This window comes from Phascolarctos cinereus, unplaced genomic scaffold, assembly GCF_003287225.1.
Source record: "Phascolarctos cinereus isolate Bilbo 61053 unplaced genomic scaffold, phaCin_HiC Scaffold_9;HRSCAF=440, whole genome shotgun sequence".
NCBI lineage: Eukaryota > Metazoa > Chordata > Mammalia > Diprotodontia > Phascolarctidae > Phascolarctos > Phascolarctos cinereus.
This window is the reverse complement of record NW_027556402.1, coordinates 259,133,178-259,154,903: the sequence shown is the minus strand read 5'-3', so window position 1 is coordinate 259,154,903 and position 21,726 is coordinate 259,133,178. Positions and strand designations below refer to the sequence as shown.

Sequence of the window (21,726 nt, the reverse complement as noted above, 5' to 3'; positions counted from 1 at the left end):
CCACAATCACCAGCTCAAGCACTGATCTGTCCTTGAATCCCCACCTTCCCCATCTCATTTTTTTGTCTTTGTGTACTTGGGGACTTGCATGGTGACTGACACATAGAAGGTACTTCATAACTGCTCATTGATTAACTGATTGATTGAAGGCTCAATGCTCAGATTCCTAAGGCCAGCAAGAACCTGCAGCCTGCTGGCAGGAAGAATAAAGCATCTGGACCGTCCACAGCATCATTTCTTCCCTTCTTTTCATCTTTGGAATTTCATACCAGTCCCAGGTCTGCCCTGGTTGCCCTCAACGGGTTCTCCCTCTAGGCACTAGACACCTCAGGAAGTAAACTGAACAAATGAAGCTAGGCTATTACATCAATCTGTAGATTACATTATGTTAGGTAGAGATGAATAAACACTGTGAACACAAGCTCACACCCCCTGCTCCCTCCTACCCTACCTTCAGAGTAGGTTACAAGGCAATCAGGTTTCTGTGGAGAATTGGTAAGATGCATGTTCTGCAAAGAAGCACAAAATTCTGGCAGAAATTGGGTTTCGACCCATGGGATTATAAAGAATCAAACACAAGTGAATGACTTAGCAACAAACACACACACACACACACACACCATCTGTAGATGGTGTGTGTGTGTGTGTGTGTGTGTGTGTGTGTGTGTGTGTGTAAAATCAAAGGAAGGTCGTCTCAGAGGCACTGGCAGTAGGGCAGGGGAAGCACCAAGAAAGGAAGGCTTCCTGGAGAAGGTAGGGTTTGAGGTGGGTCATGAAGGCAGCCAGGGAAACCAGAAGGTGGAGGAGAGGAAGAAGAACATTCCAGACCTGGAGGACCACCACGAGGAAGGCACAGAGCTAGAAGATGTCGTGTGGAAGGTGAGGAACAGAAAGAAGACCCTGGGGGGTGGACGGCACCACCCAGGCAGGGCAGTCCAAAGGCATGGAAAACGAGGGAGGAGACAGATTCCGGGAGAGGATGGTCAGCCTGATGTACTCCAACAGAAAAGGAGCCACTAATATGTACATAAGGGTGCCCATGGGCTGCCCACTGCAGACTAACTTAGTTGTAAAATGTGATGCTATCTTTATTGTATTGTATTTTTATTTATTTTGTTAAATGTTTCCCAATTATATTGTAATTGGTTTTGGCTGTGTGCCAGAGCGCTGTGGGCCACCTGAGGTCTATGACAGGCTCCTGTTTGACCCCTGTGTGTCTAAACACACAAGAAGTCTGAGGAGGAAGAAGAGGTGGTCCTGGTGCCTCTTCCACAGGGAAGGGGCAGGAGAGATATGGAGGAAGAGACCATGCTGCAGGGAGGGACCAAAGATGGGAATACTCCTGATGGAGAACAGGCAGAGGTGAAGGTTGCCTGAAGGTACTTAGCTGTGCAAGGAAGGGAGCAGATGAGACCTTGGAGTAAGCAGAATGGGCTCCCCAAGGGAAAGGGCCTTTAGAACAGGAGAGACCTAACTCTGATTACAGGAGGGAGGTAAGCACCCAGCAACATTCTCCCAAAGGACCATCTGTACCAGGCAGGCAGGCAGGCAGGCAGGCAGCAAGCATTTAAGAACCTACTATGGGAGAGGCACTGTGCGAAGCAGTAGAGATACAAAGGGAGGTAAAATCCCCTGATTCTGGGCCTTTTTTCTGCCTGCCCCCAGGTCTAGGATGCCCTCCTTCCCCATCCCTGCCTCCCAGCTTCCCCTGGCTTCCTTCAAGTCCCAGCTAAAATCCTGTCTCCCTTTATTCAATCGATCATCTCCAGTGTATCCTGCCTGTATCCTGGTTATACAATGCAAGTTCCTCGAGCACAAGGAGCTGGGTTTTGAGTATCCTGGAGGAAGGAAGAGAAACTAAGAGGTGAATATGAGAGGGGAGAACTTCCCCTGTCTGGGGACAGGCAGTGCAAAGGTATGGAGGTGGGAGATTGAGTGAACAGCAAGCAGACGTCCTGGCTAGATCACGGAATGTCTGAAGTGTAGTGTGAGAAGACTTAGGAGGTAAAGAGGAGCCAGATTACGGACAGCTTTAAAGACCAGACAAAGGAGTTTTTATTTGTCCCTGGAAGTCATAGGGAGACTTTGGGGGGGGGGCATTTACATGGTCAGACCTGAGCTTTAGGAAAATCACCTGGGCAGCTGAGGGTAGGGGGCACTAGAGCTGGAAAGACAAGGTGGGAAGACAGGTTGGAAGCTTTTTACCAAAGTCCAGGTGACAGGAACAGGTGGAGGGCCAGAATGCATATGGCCGCTGTGTGAGGAGAAGAAAGGGGATATACGGGAGGTTTGTTGTAATGGCAGAAATGACAGCTTTGGGCCACATTTTGGGCAGGCGAATGAGAATGAGTACTGCAGTGATTGCCCTCCACAGTGATAGAGAAGTTAGGAGCAGGGTAACGGGAAGGCAAAGAACTCCATTTGGACACACTGAGTTTAGATGTGCACAGACCATCCAGCTTGAGACATCCAGAAGAGTTGGTGATGTGGGACTCAGGGTCTACAGAGAGGTTAGGACTGGACACGCCTTCATAGAGATGATAATCGGATCCGAGAGCAGTGAGATGCCAGATGAGATGATCCAGAGGGGAAAGCGCCAATGCGCAAACACAAGGCCCAGCCTAAGCCTCTCCTGGCAGCATCTGGACTTCTGGCCTCCACCACCTCCTTTTCAGCCTCTGTTCATTCAGCACCTCCATAAAGGTCACGAGCACTGCTTTTATTGTGGAAAGAGAGGGCACTTTGCCAGGGCCGCCATGATGGAAAAGCAGGACCTATGGGGCCTGTAGGTTACTGGAGGGGTCAGATTCTGGCAGTGCTTAAATCAAATAGAAGGGAAGCACGGGCATGGAGGGGTCCTAGAGCAAAATGACAGGGAGTTTGAACAATAGGAAAACTTCTGAGCACGAAGGTGTGGGGAGAGGCAGGGAACAGCATTTTTACATCTAATGCTCTGCTCTTATTATCTCCCCCTCTACCTCTCCCCTCACTGGAGAACCAAACATTGCTCTGATAATTGCAGGCATCTCACACATTTGCCTTATTGAAGCTGGAGCCACTTATTCCATCCTAATTAAAAAACCGTGCTCTGATTGCACCATTATTCAATCTATAAAAATGGTGGGGGCACAGCCTGGGAGGTCCCCCCATCCTCCATCCCCACAGGAGGCGACAGTGGGCTCCCTTCTGGTCTGCATCCCTTCTTATGGGTGCCTAATGCATCTACTGACCCTCTGGGAAGAGATCTCAGGTAAATTTAACACCACTATTCCACGTCTTCCAGATAATACGTTAACCCAACAGTCGCCAGATAATCCAGCCTCCTTCTTTCCATTATTGACGGATTTTTTTCAATGATTTCTCTAAGGATGCAGCTTCTTTCACTTTTTCCTCAAGATGAGCATATCTCGGGTTCTTTGTAGGCTACCCCTCCCACTGACATGGGCCTTTTAAAGTCAGCTGTCCTGGTCACCATTGCTACCAAAGAGAAGCTGCCACCGTCAGTGCCTCAGTATCCCCTGACTAAGGAGGCCATTAAGGGCATTGCCTCCAACATTAATTCTTTAATAGAGCAAAGGATTATGGTCCCTGCAATCCCCCTGTACTGCCTGCTAAGAAACCTAGAGCAGGCCCTGATGAAAACCTGTTAACCGGCTTATTCAATATTTATATGTCATCAATGCATGTTATACCAAGGCATCATGTGGTGCCAACCTTGCCACAATTGTTTCTTTCATTCTCCATGACACCACCTCTTGTTTTTTTGTTTACTTGTTTTTTGGGGTTGTTTTTTTTAAGCAATTGGGGTTAAGTGACTTGCCCAGAGTCACACCACCTATTTTACAGTAATAGATCTAGGCGAAGCATTTTTCAGTATTTCTTTGAGTCAGGAATCCAGAACCTGATCGAAATCACCTGGAATAATCAGCAGTGGACCTGGGCTCATTTGCCTCAAGGCTCTGTGTATTGAGTCTCCTACTCTATTCTCTCAAATTTTACAGCAAGATTTAGCCTCTACTGTCTTCACAGACTCAGCTTGAGCCTAATATACTGATGACCTCTCCCACTGCTGGCATCTACCAGAGGGATAGAGGTCATCTCTTCCAGCTCCGTCACCGTTGACCCAAGATGTCCAGATCCGAGGTGCGCTGGCACAAGCCTCAGGTAGAATAGCTTGGCTTTGTCCCATCCGCTGGAACGCGTTCTATCTCTCAGAAGCACACCGAGAAGGTTCAGCCCCTAAGATGAAAAAGCAGGCAAGTGCCCTTTTAGGAGACGAAGGATACTGCCGTCGGTGGATTCCAGCGCTTGGTGAAATAACTTAGCCTCTAGTTGCTTTGACAGAAAAACGTATTCTTTAACCTTTTTATCTTGAGCCTGAACGTTGCACGGCTCTCGTGGAACTGAAGAAAGCGCTGGCATCCGTCCAGCTCTAGGCCCCCGACTACAGGAAGCCCTTCTCTCTTTTCGTACGTGAACAAAGAGGAGGTGACTTGGGGCATCCATCCTCACACAACCATTGGGACTTACACCCTGTGTGGGGTGTAATACGCCCTGCGGCGCATCCTTCAGCTCAGCGGGCGAAGGTAGCCGCCTGTGCCCACCCCGCCTACGGACTGTTGCAGCCCAGCTAAATTCGCTCTAGGAGCATCTAGGTGGTGCAGTGGATAGAGCGCCGGCCCTGCAGTCGGGAGGACCTGAGTTCAAATTCGACCTCAGAAACATAACACCCACTAGCTGTGTGACTCTGGGAAAGTCACTTAACCCCAATTGCCCTCACCAAAAAAAAAAAAAGTGCCCAGATACAGTCCCCCTTCCCACATAGATTCTGACAGAGAACTTCACTTTACTGACTCTGTTCTTTCCCAAGTGTATTCTAACCTCGGAATCTCCCCTAAATTTCGTCCTCCACATCATCCCCAGAGTTCTGGTTAGGTTGAGCACATGAATAAGCACTTTAAATATATTGCTTCATTGCATTGCCCTGTGAAATACATATTATAATTCTTATTATTCCCAATTTTCAGATGAGGAGACAGAGGTTAAGTGGCTTGCCAGGGTCCCACAGCTATCTGAGGTAAGATTTGAGCTCAGATCTTCCTGATGCTATGTCTAGAGCTCTCTCTCCCCTACACCATGCTCACTCTGGCTGTAATCAAGCATTGGGTTAGAGGCTTTGCCTCCAGGAACCTCTCATGGTCAAAGCTAGGAAACCCAGCCCAGGGTGCTCTGGAATTGCTCCTCTGAGCTCCTTCCCTTGGGCCTCTCTGTTCCCATTGTTCTAAGATTCTTCTGGTCTTTCTTTCTCATCTTCCCATAACTAGAGGAAAACATATGCATTTCAAAGGACGCACCCTAGCACCCAGCTCCAACTGGTGAAGTCTTATTAACCAGTATCTCATTGCAACCCCAGCTGCACAAACAGGAGTTGGTCGAGGTTGAGGGAGGGGGAAGGTAACAAGCATTTATTAAGCACCTACTATCTACCAGGCTCTGGATTAAGTGCTTACTTTACAATATTATCTTCAGGGAAAGCGGAAAGGAAATCCTCCATCTGAGGACTTTTCTCTCCTGACATCCACCTGGGCTCCCTGAGGCTATGCCTAAGAGGCAGGAACCCAGTTAAGTACAACCAAGCCAAATGAGGTTCTTATCCATTCCCAGGAGAGGACTCTAACTTCTGAAAGGTTCCTCACCAGTTTGGCCTCAGGGGGGATGGATTTTTAGCCAAGACAATGCTAAAGATCTGCATGAGCAATCACAGAAGGGTGTGGCTGTAATGGCTGGAGAATTCCCCTTCATCCATTCAGCTCCAAACCCCTCTCCTGAGGGCAGGGGGAATGAGGAGGGGCTGTGGATGGAACAGGACCCCTTAAGCCATGTTCAACTTAAGAACTTACTGGAATCACCCAGGACCTAATGCAGGTCTCCCTCCCTTCCCCCTCCTCCTCCTTTGGTCGAGTGCCCAATGCCCTCCTTCACACCATCTCACACTCATCCTCCACACTAACAGCTAAAGACCCTCTCCTCCTCCTCAGACTGATCCTTGGCAGGGCCCTGGGGAGCCACAGGAGAATGCTTACCACCTTCCCACCCCTCCCTGGCTGGATCCCAGGAGCAGTCATTTCCAGAGCCCAGAAGGTGAAGTGCCAAATTAAAGTATACACCCCCCTCCACAATCTCCACGCACTCAGAGGACACTCCCAGCTGAGGAATGAGAGAAATGATTATTTCTTTCTTGCATTAATAGCTAATTATTGAATTAGGACCAAGGTTTTCCCCCTTTTCCATTTCCTCATCCAGAAATCAACCAGGGTGAGAAATCTCAGGCAAAGACTTCCCCAGATCTAATCAAAGACAGTAAAGAAATTCTAAGTGTAGGCGAATGGGTGGATTCCTGCTCATTGAGTTTACTCAGATAGGTTTGAGAAAATACGGATTTTCCCTTTTGTCAGACAAATGATACGGACATTGATAAATTTCATTGGCCAAGATTTGGGTGCTCACTGTCACGTACCTCAAGACCCTCACTGTATTATAGCCCAATTCTCATTGTAATATTCATTCTCTCTCATTACTTGTAAACCAATCAGAGTCAATTGCCACACTCCAAGGACATATGAGCATTGAGTGGGTTCCATGAAAGGTCTTCGACATTTGAGAGTGCCATGGACCTCTTTTATTAATAAAATGTTAGTATTATTAATAAAATGATTAATTACCCAGAAAGCATGTCTCTCAAACTTTTTAAACATCACAGGAACAAGGAAGGTTCAGGTGAGAGGATAGCTTGCTCCTAGATTTGTGACTAAGAAGGAATACATTAATCCTCAGGACTGGGAAGTAATGAGAACAAAATTATATTTTAGGAACAAATCTCCACTACTAAGAGACATGGAAATGGGGTCATTATCTGCTTACTCTGGACATCTAACCCACAAAAAAAAAAAGTCCTGTTAAAAGACTGAATTATGGATGCAATTTTCGCTTTGCCTCATGCTTTGTGGACACACAACCTCCTGTAAAGGAAAAAAGGCACAGAGATAAACTCCAGTTGGAGTCATCCTCAGCCCTTGCCTCCACCTCTCCTAAGGTCCCACACACAAGTCATTGGCCTCGTGATGTCATTGGTCCTCCAACAATCTTGTCAGCTCTGCCTCCACAACATCCCTGGCATCCCTCCATTTTCCATGGCTATGGCCCTTGTTCAGGTCCTCATCACCTCTCACCTGGACTATTGTCATAACCTCCTACTGGGGCTTCTCCAACTCCAAGCCATCCTCCACTCTGCTGCCCAGGTGATTTTCTGAAAGCACATGTCATCCCTCCCCCCTACTCAATAAACACCAGAAGCTCCCAATTACCTCCAGGATAAAATGGAAATTTCTCTGTTTAAAGCATTGAACACCCTCAAAATGTGGCTCCAGGTGACTTTTCTGCACTCCCTATGCACCACTCCTCTCACTCACTCTCCAGAGTCCAGCCAGAATGCCCTTCCTGGTGCATCCGGCATGACATTCCATCTCTTCTCTCTTTGGGTCTGCATACATGGTCCTGCATGATGACAGCCTCCCTCCTTAACTCCATCTCTTTGATCCCCTACCCTTTTTTTAATTTTTTTTTATATTTTTGCTTTTTGGTGGGACAGTTGGAGTTAAGTGACTTGCCCAGGGTCACACAGCTAGTAAGTGTCAAGTGTCTGAGTTCAAAACCCCTACCCTCTTCGTGCTTCAGTTCAACTGGCACCTTCTTCCAGACCTTCCTGATCCACCCCCTTCCCCCAATTCCTTTGCATTGGTTTTGTCCATATGTTGTATTTACATACTAGTGACTATATCACATCCTCCTGTAAAAGGTATGTTGCTGGGGCAGGTCCTGTTTCATTTTTTGACTTAGTCTCCCTAGCACAGGGTATGGCAAATACCAGGTGGTTAACAAATGCTCTTTGAGCCTTATTGGGAGCCAGGAGCTTCCAGAGCAGGAGTGTGCCAGGAGCAGGGGACAGGCTGTTCGAGGATGGAAGCTGGGTTGTTGTGTGCAGAAAAGAGCAAGCAGACCAGACTGGCCAAGGCACTGAGAGCAGTAACATGAAATCACCCTGAAAGGGAGCCTGGCCATCGATGTCAAGGGGACCAGAGGGTGACGGAATGCCACTGAGGTTTCTCCAACAGCGGAGTGGCGTTGTTGGCCTGTGCTTTGGACATATCAATTTGGCAGCTGAGCAGATTGAATTGGATGGTTTGGAAAGGGGTAGAGGTGGGGGCAGCTAGGTGGCGCAGTGGATAGAGCACTGGTCCTGGAGTCAGGAGGACCTGAGTTTAAATCTGGCCTCAGACACATAACACTTACTAGCTGTGTGACCCTGGGCAAGTCACTTAACCCCATTGCCTAGCCAAAAAAAAAAAAAAAAGAAAAAGAAAGGGATAGAGGCCAGGAAACCAATCAGGAGGCCATTACAGTAATGCAGGCCACAGGGTAGTTGTGATGCCGTTGGAGAGGGGTATGGGAAGAGAATAAACATTTACATAATACCTACTAAGTGTAGCCACTGTGCTAACCATTTTTTATGACTGTTATCTCATTTAATCTTCACAACGACCCTGTGAGATAGGTGCTTTTATTGTCCTCATTTTACAGATGAGGAAACTGAGGAAAACAGGGTTAAGTGACTTGCCCAGCATCACCCAGATAAGTGTCTGAGGTCAGATTTGAACTCAGGACTTCCTCCAGAACCAGAGTTCTATTTACCTATGCCTCAGTGAGTGGATGAAAAGTTGGGCAGGCAAAGCCAACAAGACCTGGGTAGGAATGGATATGGGGAGGTGAAAGGGAAGAGGCCAGAATAACTCCCAGGGTGTGACCCCTGGTAATGGGAACAATGAATGGGCTGACCATGTCTGGCTGGCCTCGTGACTTATCTCCACTGCCTGTGATTGGTGTTCCAGAGTCCCTCCTCACTCCCTGGAGTGAGAGAAGTATAAACAAAATGAGCTGGACAACGGAGTGGGACAGGGTGGCAGGAAGGGAGAAGCTGCCCGGCACAGAAGCCAGAAAAGGGCCCGAGGTTCTCCGTGTGGCCACCGTTTGTATCTATCTCTTTCTCAAAGGCAAAAACGTCCTTCGGCTGCACCACGATCCCAGAGGCCACGATGATGGTCATGACCTCATTCCAGTGGAGGCGGGGAAGCACATCCTTCCCCTCCCAGCTGTCTGCCTGTGGGGGCTGCTTAGGCACGGGGTCATCGTGTGGTCTCTGCTTCTGCACAAAGAGCAGCCCCTTCTTCCTCTGGTTCCCCGACTTGACTGCTGCCCACTTCCTCTTCCTCTTCAGCATAGCTCTCTCATTTATTCTTGGGAGGCCTGAGATGGCTCCCCAGTCTGAGAGTGTTTCTAAAATACTTCAAAGTACAATATTTCACTTACATGCTTGGTGGAGCCTCAGTTTCAGGAGATTGTAACTGAGATTGCAGGATATAAAACAAACCCACATAAACCATCATCATTTCTTTTGGGGGAGGGAATTTGATTTTTTAATTTTGAAAATCACAAACACGAAATAAAACAAACATTTTATATACACCATAAAATAGAAAAAGAGCATTATACATGAAATGTGGTAGCTTGGATTTCTTTTTGAGTAATAATGAATTCAAAATAATGCTTTTAAAGCTTTCTTATTCCTTCCTTATTATTTTGGAGTGTGGAGGATCAGGGGCAGAACAATGCTATTGCCAGTACCACTCCCACTGCCATCCTCTCCTACCCAAAATTGAAAAAAAAAACCAACTAAACATATGTAATGAAAGCACATAGCCGAGGAACACAAAATGCCACACTGTCCATTTCTCAAAGTGGACTTTTTATTCTACATCTTCTGTCTATCACCTCCTGGTAAGGAGGCAGGTTGCAACCATCATTTCTAAGAGGGAGGGCCTGCCCTAGGGGAGATCCTATTGTTCTGAGGGATCCAAAACAAGGTGGGCCCCAAGATGAGGCATGGAGGAAGCCAGGGATCCCAAGAGACAGAGCAAGGAGGATGTCCCAGACACTGGGCACAGCCTGGGGAAAAAAAAAATGGAGGTATGAGAGGGAATGTCCAGTTTGGGGGACAGCAGTTATAGGGGTAAGTCATGAATATGCCTCGAGTTGTTTGGGGAAGATTAATGATTCCTGGGGTTGAGAATTTGCCTTCAGGGACTGGGAGAGTCATTCCTTTAGGAAACAGAATTCTAATTACTAAAGCTGCATACATGAATGAATGAATGAACATTGATTCAGTACTGACTGTGCCAAGCACTGTGCTTGGCCTTGGGAGAGATTAGACGTAATTGAAACCCCACCTCCTGCATCTCTCCCCCCCTCCACTGTCCTTTGCTGACCTCCCCCTCTCTCGGCCCCACCCTGGAAGTCTGAGGCTGGGCAGGCAGACTTTGATGCTTCTGGAGTGCTCAGGAAAAAGGGTCCTTCCAGTGTGGGTTTCAGGAACAAAGGGTAGTGGAAGAGATTGCCCTCCTTCCTGTTTCATGGTCAGCTAGGAGAACTCCCCTTTGTCCATTTGGCTTCCCGAGGGCAGGGCACAGGGGACTGAGAACTGGGCCGGGTCCATTAGGTTGCACTTGACTTCCCGGTTTCCTGTAATCACCTAATGCGGGTGCTCTGCTGGGCCCCTAATGCAGAGGCCCTCTTCTTCCCCTCCTCCTCCTCCTCCTTTGGGATGGATGTATTCCATTACATTGCCCATTTATCCCATTCCTCCACGGCAGGTAAAGCCCCTTTCCTACTTTACAGGATCAGTCACCCAATCAACACAGAGACTTATCAAGGGCTCACTAAGGGCCATTCACTGTAATAAATTCTGGAGAGACAAAGAAAGGCAAACTCGGTCCCTGCTCGGGGTGAGTGGACCTTCCCTCTCGAGCTGATCTGGCCGGGCTTCAGGGGCCTGCGGAGGGATGAACTGTCCCTCGCTGGCTAGACTGGGGTATTGGTCATTTCCAGGACACTCAAGGTGAAGGGCCCAAGGGAAGAGACCCCCCCCCCGAGGCTCTCCAGGCCCCCAAAGGAAGCCCCCTTTCTTCACCCAGCCAAGGACCAAGGGAGGTTCAGGCGAGAGGACACCACTTTCAGTGGCTTTGGCATTTTTCTGCTGTCTCTCTGGGTTCCCGTAGACCGTTTGTCTTCATGGTCTCCCAGCTCCAGAAAGCTTTTTCCCTCATCGGTGGTTTCAAAAAGGCGAGAGCAGAGGTTTCAAACACACACCTGGTAACCGGATTAAAAGGTAATGGGGAAATATTTAACAAAATGAATAAAAATACAATAAGCCACAGATGGTATTAATATGTGGCTTTCCAAGTCTGTCTGAGGCTCACAGGGATCCTTATGGACCTTGAAATTGTCCTCTTTCTATTAGCGTTTGATACCACGGGGCTAGAGGACCGCCGGTCACCGTGGAATTCCTGAGAGATCCGACCAGCTGTCTTTGAAGACCTTCCGACTCTGACGTTCTATGAACTGAATCAAATAGAAACTGTCCCGGAGTTGTACTCTGAGTAGTCAGGTACATGGTGTGAAGTGTGCTTGATGGAGGGAGGCGGGCTGAAGAATGTGTTCAGGAAACTAAGTATTTGGCCAACCTCGGAGCCGGGGAATTGAGTTGAATCCCTGGGGTGCTAACCAAGCAATCCGATGAGTGTGTGTTTTTGTAGTATTCATGCCTCTGAGGACTCTGGTAACTTTTTATGTAAAGCTCAGGAATTCTCCCAGCAGACAGACCTAGGTGAGTTGGTGAGAAAAGTTCCAAATTGCTCTCCAGAATGGCTGGATCAGTGTACAACTTTACCAACAACGCATTAGCGTCCCAAATTTCCCACATCTCCAACATTTGTCATTTTCCTTTCTTATCATATTAGCCAATGTGACAGGTGTGATATGATACCTCAGAGTTGTTTTGATTTGCATTTTTCTAATCAATAATGATTTAACGCATTTTTAAATGACTATACATAGCTTTGATTTCTCATCTGAAAACTGCCTGTTCATATCCTTTGACCATTTATCAACTGAGAAATGACTTGTGTTCTTATAAATTTGACTCAGTTCTCTATATATTTGAGAAATGAGGCCTTGATCAGAGACACCGGCTGTAAAGATTGTTTCCCAGCTTTCTGCTTTCCTGAAAAATCTTGGTTGCTTTGGTTTTGTTTGTGCAAAACCTTTTTAATTTAACATAATCAAAATGATCGATTTTGCATTTCATAATGTCCTCTGTCTCTCATTTGGTCATAAATTCTTCCCTCCTCCATAGATCTGACACATAAACTATTCCTTGCTCTCCTAATTTGCTTATGGTATCGCCCTTTATGACTAAATCATGAACCCCTTTTGACTTTATTTTGGCATATGGTGTGAGATGTTGGTCCATGCCTAGTTTCTGCCGTACTCTTCTCCAGTTTTCCCAGCAGTTTTTTCAGATACTGAGTTCTTATCCCAGAAGCTGGGGCCTTTGGGTTTACCAAATAGTAGATGACTATAGTCATTGACTTCTGTGTCTTGTTCCAGGGGTGGGGAACTTATAGCCTCGAGGCCACATGTAGCCCTCAAGTGTGGCCCTTCGACTGAATTCAAATTTCGCTGAATAAATCCCCTTCACAAAAGGCTACAAGTGGGGGCAGCTAGGTGGTGCAGTGGATAAAGCACCAGCCCTGAAGTAAGGAGGACCTGAGTTCAAATCTGAACTCAGACCAAACACTTGACACTTACTAGCTGTGTGACCCTGGGCAAGTCACTTAACCCCAATTGCCTAAAAAAAAAAAAAAGGCTGCAGGTTGACCACCCATGAACCTGTTCCACTGATCCACCACTCTATTTTTTAGCCAGTACCAGATAGTTTTGATGATAAAATCTCATCTTCTCAAAGATGCCTTCACCGATCCCACTTAATGCTAATGCCTCCCCCTCTATGGAGTATTTCCTATTTATCCTGTATAAAACTTGTTTGTCCATAATTGTTCACATGTTCTCTCCCTGGAGGGCACATCCTGTCTTTTACCTTTCCTTGTATCCCTAGCACTTAGCTCAGAGCCTGGCACATAGTAGGTGCTTAAATAGTTGCTGACGATTGACATTATCCTTATTTTACAGAGAAGGAGACTAAGGCTCTGGGAGACTGACTCATCCAGAGTCACACAGAAAAGCAGAAATAGTCATTTAATATACTTCCTTTTTTTGACTGTGATGCAATAAAAGTTACACTCAGTAAAGGACCTTGGAAGCAGAGATTAAAAATTAATTGGAAACTAATTAACTTAATTTTGAAGAATGGATGGGTCAAGAAATAATCAACAATTTCATTAAAGATAATGACAACAATGAGACAATACACCAAAGCTGGTGGGATTCAGTCACTAAGCAGTACTTAAGGAAAAAAATGTAAATCTCTAAATGCTTCCATCAGTAAAAGACAGAGAGAGCCGATCGACATCTTGGGCATGCAACTAAAAAACTAGAAAATTGGCAAATTAAAACCTCCCAACTAAAGGCCAAAACAGAGATCCTGAAAGTCAAATGAGACATTAATAAAATTAAAAGTAAAACCCCATGGAACAAATAAATAAATAAATAAATAAATAAAAACGCTGGCTTTAAAAAAAAATGATACACAGACAAGCTACTGGCTATTTTGATTTTTTTGAAAAAAAGAAAGAAAAATACCAAGTTACCAGTCTCAAAAATGAAAAAAGTGAATTCACAACCAATAAGGGAAAACGAAAGAAATTATTAGGTGCTATTTTGCCCAAATGTATGCCAATAAAGTGAAATAAATTAATGAATATTTACAAAAATATTAATTGCTCAGATTAACAGAACAGAAAATACAATACTTAAATAATCCCATTGTAGACAAATTGAACAAGCCATAAATAAATTCCCAAAGAAAAAAACCCAGGACCAAATGGTTTTGCAAGTGCCGAACAGTTAAAGAACAATTAGTTCCAATACTATATAAACTGTGAAAAAATAGGCAAAGAGATATTCTACTAAATTCCTTCTGTGATAGAAATACAGTCTTGATACCCAAACTAGGAAAAATCAAACAGAAAGAAAACTATTGACCAATTTCCTTAATGAATACTGATGCAAAAAACATTTAAATAAATACTGGCAAGGAGATTACAGCAATATATCACAAAGATCACACACTTTGACCAGGCTTGGTTTATATAAGGGAAACAGAGCTGGTTTGATACTAAGAAAACCATAAGCATAATTGACCTCCTTAGCAACAAAAACACCAAAAGTCATGATTATTTCAATTGACAAAGAAAGAGCTTTTGAGAAAATATAATACAATACCTTTTCTTGTTAAACAAAAACAAAAACAAAAAAAAATGCAAACGCATAAGAGTAAATGAAGCTTTCCTTAAAATGAAATGTTTTGTTGTTCTTGATAGAAATACTGAAGTGATCTGCCATTTCCTTCTCCAGGCCATTTTACAGATGGAGAAACTGAGGCAAAAAGGGTGAAGTGAGTTAGCCAGGGTCACACAGCTAATAAGTGTCTGAGACCAGATTTGAACTCAGGGAGATGAGTCTTCCAGGCCTCATGCTCTGCACACTGTGGTGCCACCCAGCTGGCCCAGTCGTAGCCACTTAAACCCAAGCATTACTTGTAATGAGGATAAATAGTTTTTAATAAGACAAAGGTGAACAGCAAGAATGCCCATTATCACAAGTATTATTCAATATTGTACTAGAAATGCTAGCTATAGCAAATATGATAAGAAAAAGACATTGGCCTTGGAGGCAGGAGGACCTGAGTTCAAATCCAGCCTCAGACACTTGACCCTTACCAGCTGTGTGATCTTGGGCAAGTCACTTAACCCTGATTGCCTCACACACACCCCCCAAAAAAGGCAAAAAAAAAAAAGACATTGAAGAAACAAGCAAAGGCAAAGAAGAAACAAAACTATCACTTTTTGTAGATGGTTTATTTAAAGAATCCCAAAGAATCAACTAAAAAACTAGTTAAAACAATTAATAACTTCAGCAAAGTCGCGGGGTATAAAATATGCCCCCAGAAATAATCAGCACTTCTATACACTGCCAACAAAACCCAGCAGGAAGAGACAGAAAGAGAGATTCCATTTAAAATAACGACAGATAACATCAAATACTTGGACGTCTACCTGCCAAGACAAACCCAGGGATTACATGAACACAATAATAATTTTCACACAAATAAAGTCAGATCTAAACAATTAGAGAAATATTAATTGCTCATAAGTAGGCTGAGTCAATATAATAAAAATAACAATTATGCCAAAATGAATTTATTTATTCAGTGCCATACAAAATTGCAAAAAGAAAATTATAGAGCTAGAAAAAATAATAACAAAATTCATCTGGAGGAATAAAAGGTCAAGAATATCAAGGGAATTAATGGAAAAAATATGAAGGAAGATGGCCTAGCCATAACAGAGTTCAAACAGTATTATAAAGCAGTAATCATCAAAACAATCTGGTACTGGCCAAGAAATAGAGTGGCAGATTAGTGAAAGAGATTAGGTACATAATACACAGCAGTAAATGATTGTAGTAATCTAATGTCTGACAAACCCAAAGATCCAAGCTTTTGAGACAAGAACTCACTATTTGACAAAAACTGCTGGAAAAACCAGAAAGCAGTCTGGCAGAAACTAATTATAAACCAACATCTCACACCACATACAAAGATAAAGTCAAAATTGGCAGCTGATTTAGACATACAGGGTGACATCATAGGTAAATTGGTAGAGCACAGAAGAAATTACCTGTCAAATCCATGGATAGGTAAAGAGTTCATAACCAAACAAGGGATAGAGAGACTTCCGGTTCCTATTACACAAAATTTAAGTTTTTGCACAAACAAAACTGCTGCAGCTACAACTTGAAGAAAAACAGGAAACAGGAGGTGGAAATCATTGTAGCAAGTTTCTCTAATAAAGATCTAATTTCTAACATATACAGGGAACTGAGTCAAATTTATAAGAATATGAGCCATTTCCCAAATGAAAAATGGTCAAAGGATAAGAATAGACAGTTTTCAGAGGAAGAAATCTATCAATAACCATATAAAATGCTCTAAACTACTAATAGAGAAATGTAAATTAAAACAACTTTGAGTTTAAAAATTTCAAATTAAATTAAAACAACCTTACACCCATCAGGTCAGCTAAGATAACAGGAAAAAAAAATACAAATGCTGGAGGGGATGTGGAAAAATAGGGACACTAAATAGGGACACTGTTGGTAGAGCTGTGAGCTGGTCCAACCATTCTGGAGAACAATTTGGAACTGCGTCCAAAGGGCTATAAAACCCTTTGGCCTAGCAATACTACTATTGCTGCTATCTATACTAGTATCGGTACTAGATCTACACTCCAAAGAGATCAAAGGAAAAGAAAAGGATCCATCTGTAAAAATATATATCTTGGGGAAGCTAGGTGGTAGAGTGAATAGAGCACTGGCACTGGAGTCAGGAAGACCTGAGTTTGATTCTGGCCTGAGACACTTGACACTCACTAGCTGTGTGACCCTGGGCAAGTCACTTAAGCTCAATTGCCTCACAAAACCAAAACAAATGTATATATACACATATGTATAGATAGACACTAACATATTTTATATATATGTATATATATATATATATATTATAAATATATGTGCATATATTTTAGATAGATAGATAGATAGATAGATAGATAGATAGATAGATAGATAGATAGATAGACAAATATGTCTTTATGACAGCTTTTTGTTGCAGCAAAGAATTGGAAACTGATGGGATGCCCATCAACTGGGAATGGCTGAACAAGTTGTAATGTGTGATTGTGATGGTAGACTATTGTGCTATAAGAAATGATGGGATTTCAGAGAAAAAAAAAACCTGGGAAGATTTGTATGAGCTGACGCCAAGTGAAGGGAGCAGAACCAGGAAAACATTGTATATAGTAACAGCAACATTGTTAACAATGCTCCACCTTGAAAGACTTGGCTCTTGTCATCAACCCAAGGATCCACCATAATTCCAAAGACCTCATGATGGAACATGCCATCTGACTACCTCCCAATAAAGAGCTGGTGGACAGGACAGATTAAAGAATATTTTCTTCTTCCTTTCTTTTTCTTTCTTTCCTTCTTTCCTTTCTTTTCTTCCTTTTTCTTTCTTCCTTCCTTTCTCTTTTTCTTTCTTTTTCCTTATTTGGACACAGCTAATATAGGAGTTTGCAAATGATTATGCATATTTGTAATGGGTTTTGTTTTTCTTGCCTTCTCAATGAGGGAGGGAGGAGGAAGGCGAGATTAGAACTGAAAATAAGATAAAACTGAATGTTTTAAAAGTGCATTTGACAGAGAGGACAGGGCTCACTGTCTTGTCAGTCTGGTAGGACATGGAGGGATGATTTGTTTATTTTTATCTTTCATTAGCAGGGCTTCCCTGCCTCAGTCTCATGGTCCACCCTCCCATGTAACAATGATAGTTACAGTACCAACAGCTACCAACTCCACTGAGGAAGGGAATGTGTCTCCTCTGGAAATAGCCATCGTCATTGCGCTGCTGTGCCTGTGTGGCCTGGTAGGGAATGGGACCGTCATCTGGCTTCTCAGGTTCGGCATAAAGAAGAACCCCTACTCTGTTTACATTTTCAACTTGGCCATCGCTGACTTCTTCTTCCTCCTCTGCATGTTTCTCTCAAGCGTTCTTAACAGGCCTGAATTCGGTCCCTGGTCCTGGCACATTTCTGAGGTCTTTAGGAGAACAAGGTGCCTCGCTTACGTCCTGGGACTGAGCCTGCTGGCCGCCATCGGCACACAGCGATGCCTCTCTGTCCTCTTCCCCAACTGGTACCGATGTCACCGTCCCAGGAATCTGTCTTCCCTGGTGTGTGCAGTACTGTGGGTTCTGGCCATCCTGGAGAGTCTGGCAGCTATTTATTTCTGTGTTGTGCAAAAGGAAAATAAGAATTCGTGTCGAAAAGTAGACTTGTTTTTTATGGTTTTGATTTTTGGCATCTTCACCCCAGCGATGTGTGTATCCGGCTTGACCCTGTTCATTAAAGCCCGGAGGATCTCCCTAAAGCACCAGCCAGCAAGGCTCTACATTATCATCCTGGTCACCATCTTGGTGTTTCTCATCTGTGCCCTGCCCCTCTCAGTCCATTGGTTTATTATTTACTGGCTCTGCTTGAGGGAGAGACCGAACGTTATTTTCTATGGTGTGGCTAAAATATTCTCTTGTGTGAACAGCACGGCCAACCCCATCATCTACTTCATGGTTGGGAGTCAGAGGAAGAAAAGATTTCATGAGCCCCTCAGGGTCACACTAGAGAGGGCTCTCTGGGATGAAAAGCTGGGATTGGATAGTCGTGGGGCTCAGGACGGAGGTGAGGATAATACAAATGAGGAGCTCCCGAGGGTAACCACCAAATGTAGAGACCCCCAACCTGTTTGACAGCCCCAGCCTGCGCCCACCTGATCCCACTGATGTTTCCCTGGCCCTCGATTTGCTTGCCCCAACTCTTCATCTGAGGCTTTCCTGGATGCCAGGAGTACCGAGCTACCAAGAGTGTACTGACCCAGATGCCAAGATGCCTCATCCTGCAAAATGGAATACGTCACCCACCGGCTGTGCTAGTGCATTTCAGAAGCGAATCTGATGGTGGGGAAACATGACTAACTTGTAGCTTTAATTGGAGACCACTCTCCCCAAGGGCTGAAGGGGCATAGGGGAGAGTGTGCCCCAGGGCATTGTGGGGGAAATATTTGCACTTCTGTTATTGCTTTATATTCTCAGTAAATATCTCTTTGTAAAAGCTAATTGATATTAATTGGTTAAAAGACAACAGGCACTAAGCATGGGCAGCTGATATTGAGGGGAACACAAGATGAGGGGCTTGAGCCCCTGGTAGAGGGGTCTCTGGTACCGTTTGATGGAGATGTAGCCTTGCCTGGGGACCTCAGAGGACGTTCCTGTGGTTGGCCTCAGCCCCTGTCTCTTGCTTTGAGCTAATCATGTCTTGCTCCCATCAGAAGGGTTCATTATCTCTTGCATATCTTTCTAGCGAATTCTAATCTGAATAACTTCTCCCATTTGTGTTTGCTGATTTGCTTCAATAAACAGGTTCACTCACTAGCCACCCTTTGTGATGACCTTTTGTGTAACCAGCACTTGATGGGAAGGGCCTGAACCAACAGATGTAAGCCAAGGGCTGATTTTGCTCAAAGCCTCTTGAACCCCAAGACTGGTAATATTTAGAGTGAGTGGGTTTTATTCTCTATTACCCCACACTCCTTTGAGAGACTGGAGTGCTCAGCCTCATGGCCTGTCTCGTTAGAGGCAGCTTGTAGTATGTAGAGAGAGGACCAAGCCGGGAGTCAGGAAGATCTGAGTTCAAATCTGGCCTCAGACCTTCACTAGCTGGGTGACCCTGGCCGAGTCACTTAATTTCTGTCTACCTCAGTTTCCTCATCTGTAAAATGGGGCTCATAATACCTACCTCCCAGGGTTGTTGTGAGAATGAAGTAGCAGGTGTAAAGTGCTTAGCACAGTACCTCATCCATAGAAAGCACTATATAAACCTATTACTACTACTACTGCTACTGCTACTGCTACTACTACTATTCCCTCTCATCTTTTCATTATCAGAATAAAACATGTTCATTTCCAAGAGTCTACAACTTTGGCATTTATCTCCAACTTCTGCTCCCCACACCAGCAGGATGAAAGTGTGATTCAAATGACTTACTACCTGCTGAACAAAACACACAAGAGGAAGAGAAATCCCCTGATAACCAGAGATTCTTCCCCAGTGGCCTTTCACATCGTGTACGGAAATGACTTTGGACTCTGGTGGGCTATGCCTGAGCGACACGAACTCCCACCACACTAGATAAGTTCCACATGTGTCCCCAGGAGTGGACTCTACATCTCTTGTCCAAGGACGGGCGGAGCCAACATCTGAAAAGCATCGTTATTATGGCCTTGGAGAGGGGGAGGGGTGAGGGGATGGATTTTTCAGCCACAGAAAGTCTCCAAGACTGCTTACTGGGTCATAGAGGGGGAAGTGTGAGCTATAGCGCACAGGAAAGAAGCAGTCCCCTTCCACTGTGGGTGTTAGTCCCAAAGCATCTTCATCACGCCTCCTCACTTTGGTTCCTGGATTTCCTCCTAATGTAGACCTAGGGCTACTACCATCACGCTCTCACATACCATTTTTCTTTGGAGAAAAGCACACCCATCCAGCACCATCGAGGCATGTGCCCCTTCCCCCCAGATCTCAGGGACCCCCAAGATGTGAAAGCTCAAAGATGGTCCCCCAGAGTCCTAAGTGCAGTAAAAAGAGACTCACTCTAAAGTCATCAGAACAGGATTTCTTTTTTTAAATCCACCTTTGGGGTGGATTTTCTGCATGACCTTGGCAAGTCCCTCAGTACCTGTGTCTCCATTCCTCATCTGTAAAATGAGGGAGAAGAACCACGTGGCTTTGGAGGTCCGGATTAGCTCTAAATCTTTGATCGGACCAGCCTCACGAATTTCGGACAACTACGTGTGCCAGGCTGCAGATGCTAAGTGGGAGAAAGGAAGAAATGAGGGGCAGTCAGGCCCTCAATAAGCATTTATTAGGCACCTACTATGTGCCAGGCACTGTGCTAAGCACTTCATTTGATCCTCACAACAGCCCTGGAGGCAGGTGTTATTATCATCCCCATTTTACAGAGGAGGAAACCAAGGCAACCAAAGGTAAGTGATTTGTCCAGGGTCACATAGCTAGGAAGGTGTGAGGCTGGATTTGAACTTGGGTCTTCCTGCCTCCATCTCCTTTGGATTCTCAAAACCCTTGAGTTCCCTCCATGACCCTGGAGCACCTCTAAGGTGTAAACTCTCTTTCTCAGCCCCTGAGGCCGAGGCTCCTGGCCCGTCAGCACTGCCCCAGCCTCTTTCTGAGCTCTTACCAGCTCTTACCGGGCGTGGCTGCCCTGTCCTGGGCAGTGGGCTCTGCCCATCCTGCAGAGTTTGGGAGGTGCCCAGGTCTGCTCTGGGCTGCAGGGCAGTGCGGATTGCTGCTCACAGTGGACTTCTTCTCCATGGTGATGGATTTCCCAGGCCTCACCCCAAAGTGGGTGAGTCCAGGGTGACTCAGTTCCACACCAGGAGCTTCTGAGCATCCCTCAGGCCAGTGCCCTGGGCATGCCTCCTCTGGGCCCTGTTCGTTTTCTGAATGACAGCTCTCAGGTGGGAGTCAGGGGAAGGAGAGGTTGTAGAAGCCTCTTAGGATGGCACCACCAGGGGAGACAGGCCCCAGAGATACAGGGCCTCTGTCTGAGGGGTGAGGGCAGGGGGCGCAGGACAGAGGGAGGGCATAGCTGAGGAGCTGCGTTCCACAGGGCCTCTCTTCTCCCTTATCAGATGATGAGTCAGTCAACAAACATTTAGAGAGAGAAGACCGAGTCCAGGACCAGAGCTGAGTATGGGGCAGGGTGCAGTTCAGCCGTACTAAGAGGGCCCCTTTTAATGTAAAATGCAGATGTACACACACTCACACACACAGTCACACTGTTACCATTGATTGGGGAAACAGGGGATGACAGAAAGCTAGCGCGTTTGGGGGTGAATAAAGGTTAAACCTGAAAATCCCCAATTTTCTCTCCTATTTCATATTTCTGCTCTTCCCTATCACCCTGCTTCCT

The 21,726-nt window shown here is 45.2% G+C and overlaps 1 protein-coding gene across 1 annotated transcript; it reads left to right on the top strand.

Moving 5' to 3' along the window:
• Positions 1–17,214: 17,214 nt before the first annotated feature.
• On the top strand, positions 17,215–19,122 carry MRGPRD (MAS related GPR family member D). The gene has a single exon (XM_020970895.2). It carries the CDS (start codon positions 17,438–17,440, stop codon positions 18,488–18,490), a length of 1,053 nt encoding a protein of 350 aa, XP_020826554.1. The 5' UTR covers positions 17,215–17,437; the 3' UTR covers positions 18,491–19,122.
• The last annotated feature ends 2,604 nt before the right edge of the window (positions 19,123–21,726 follow it).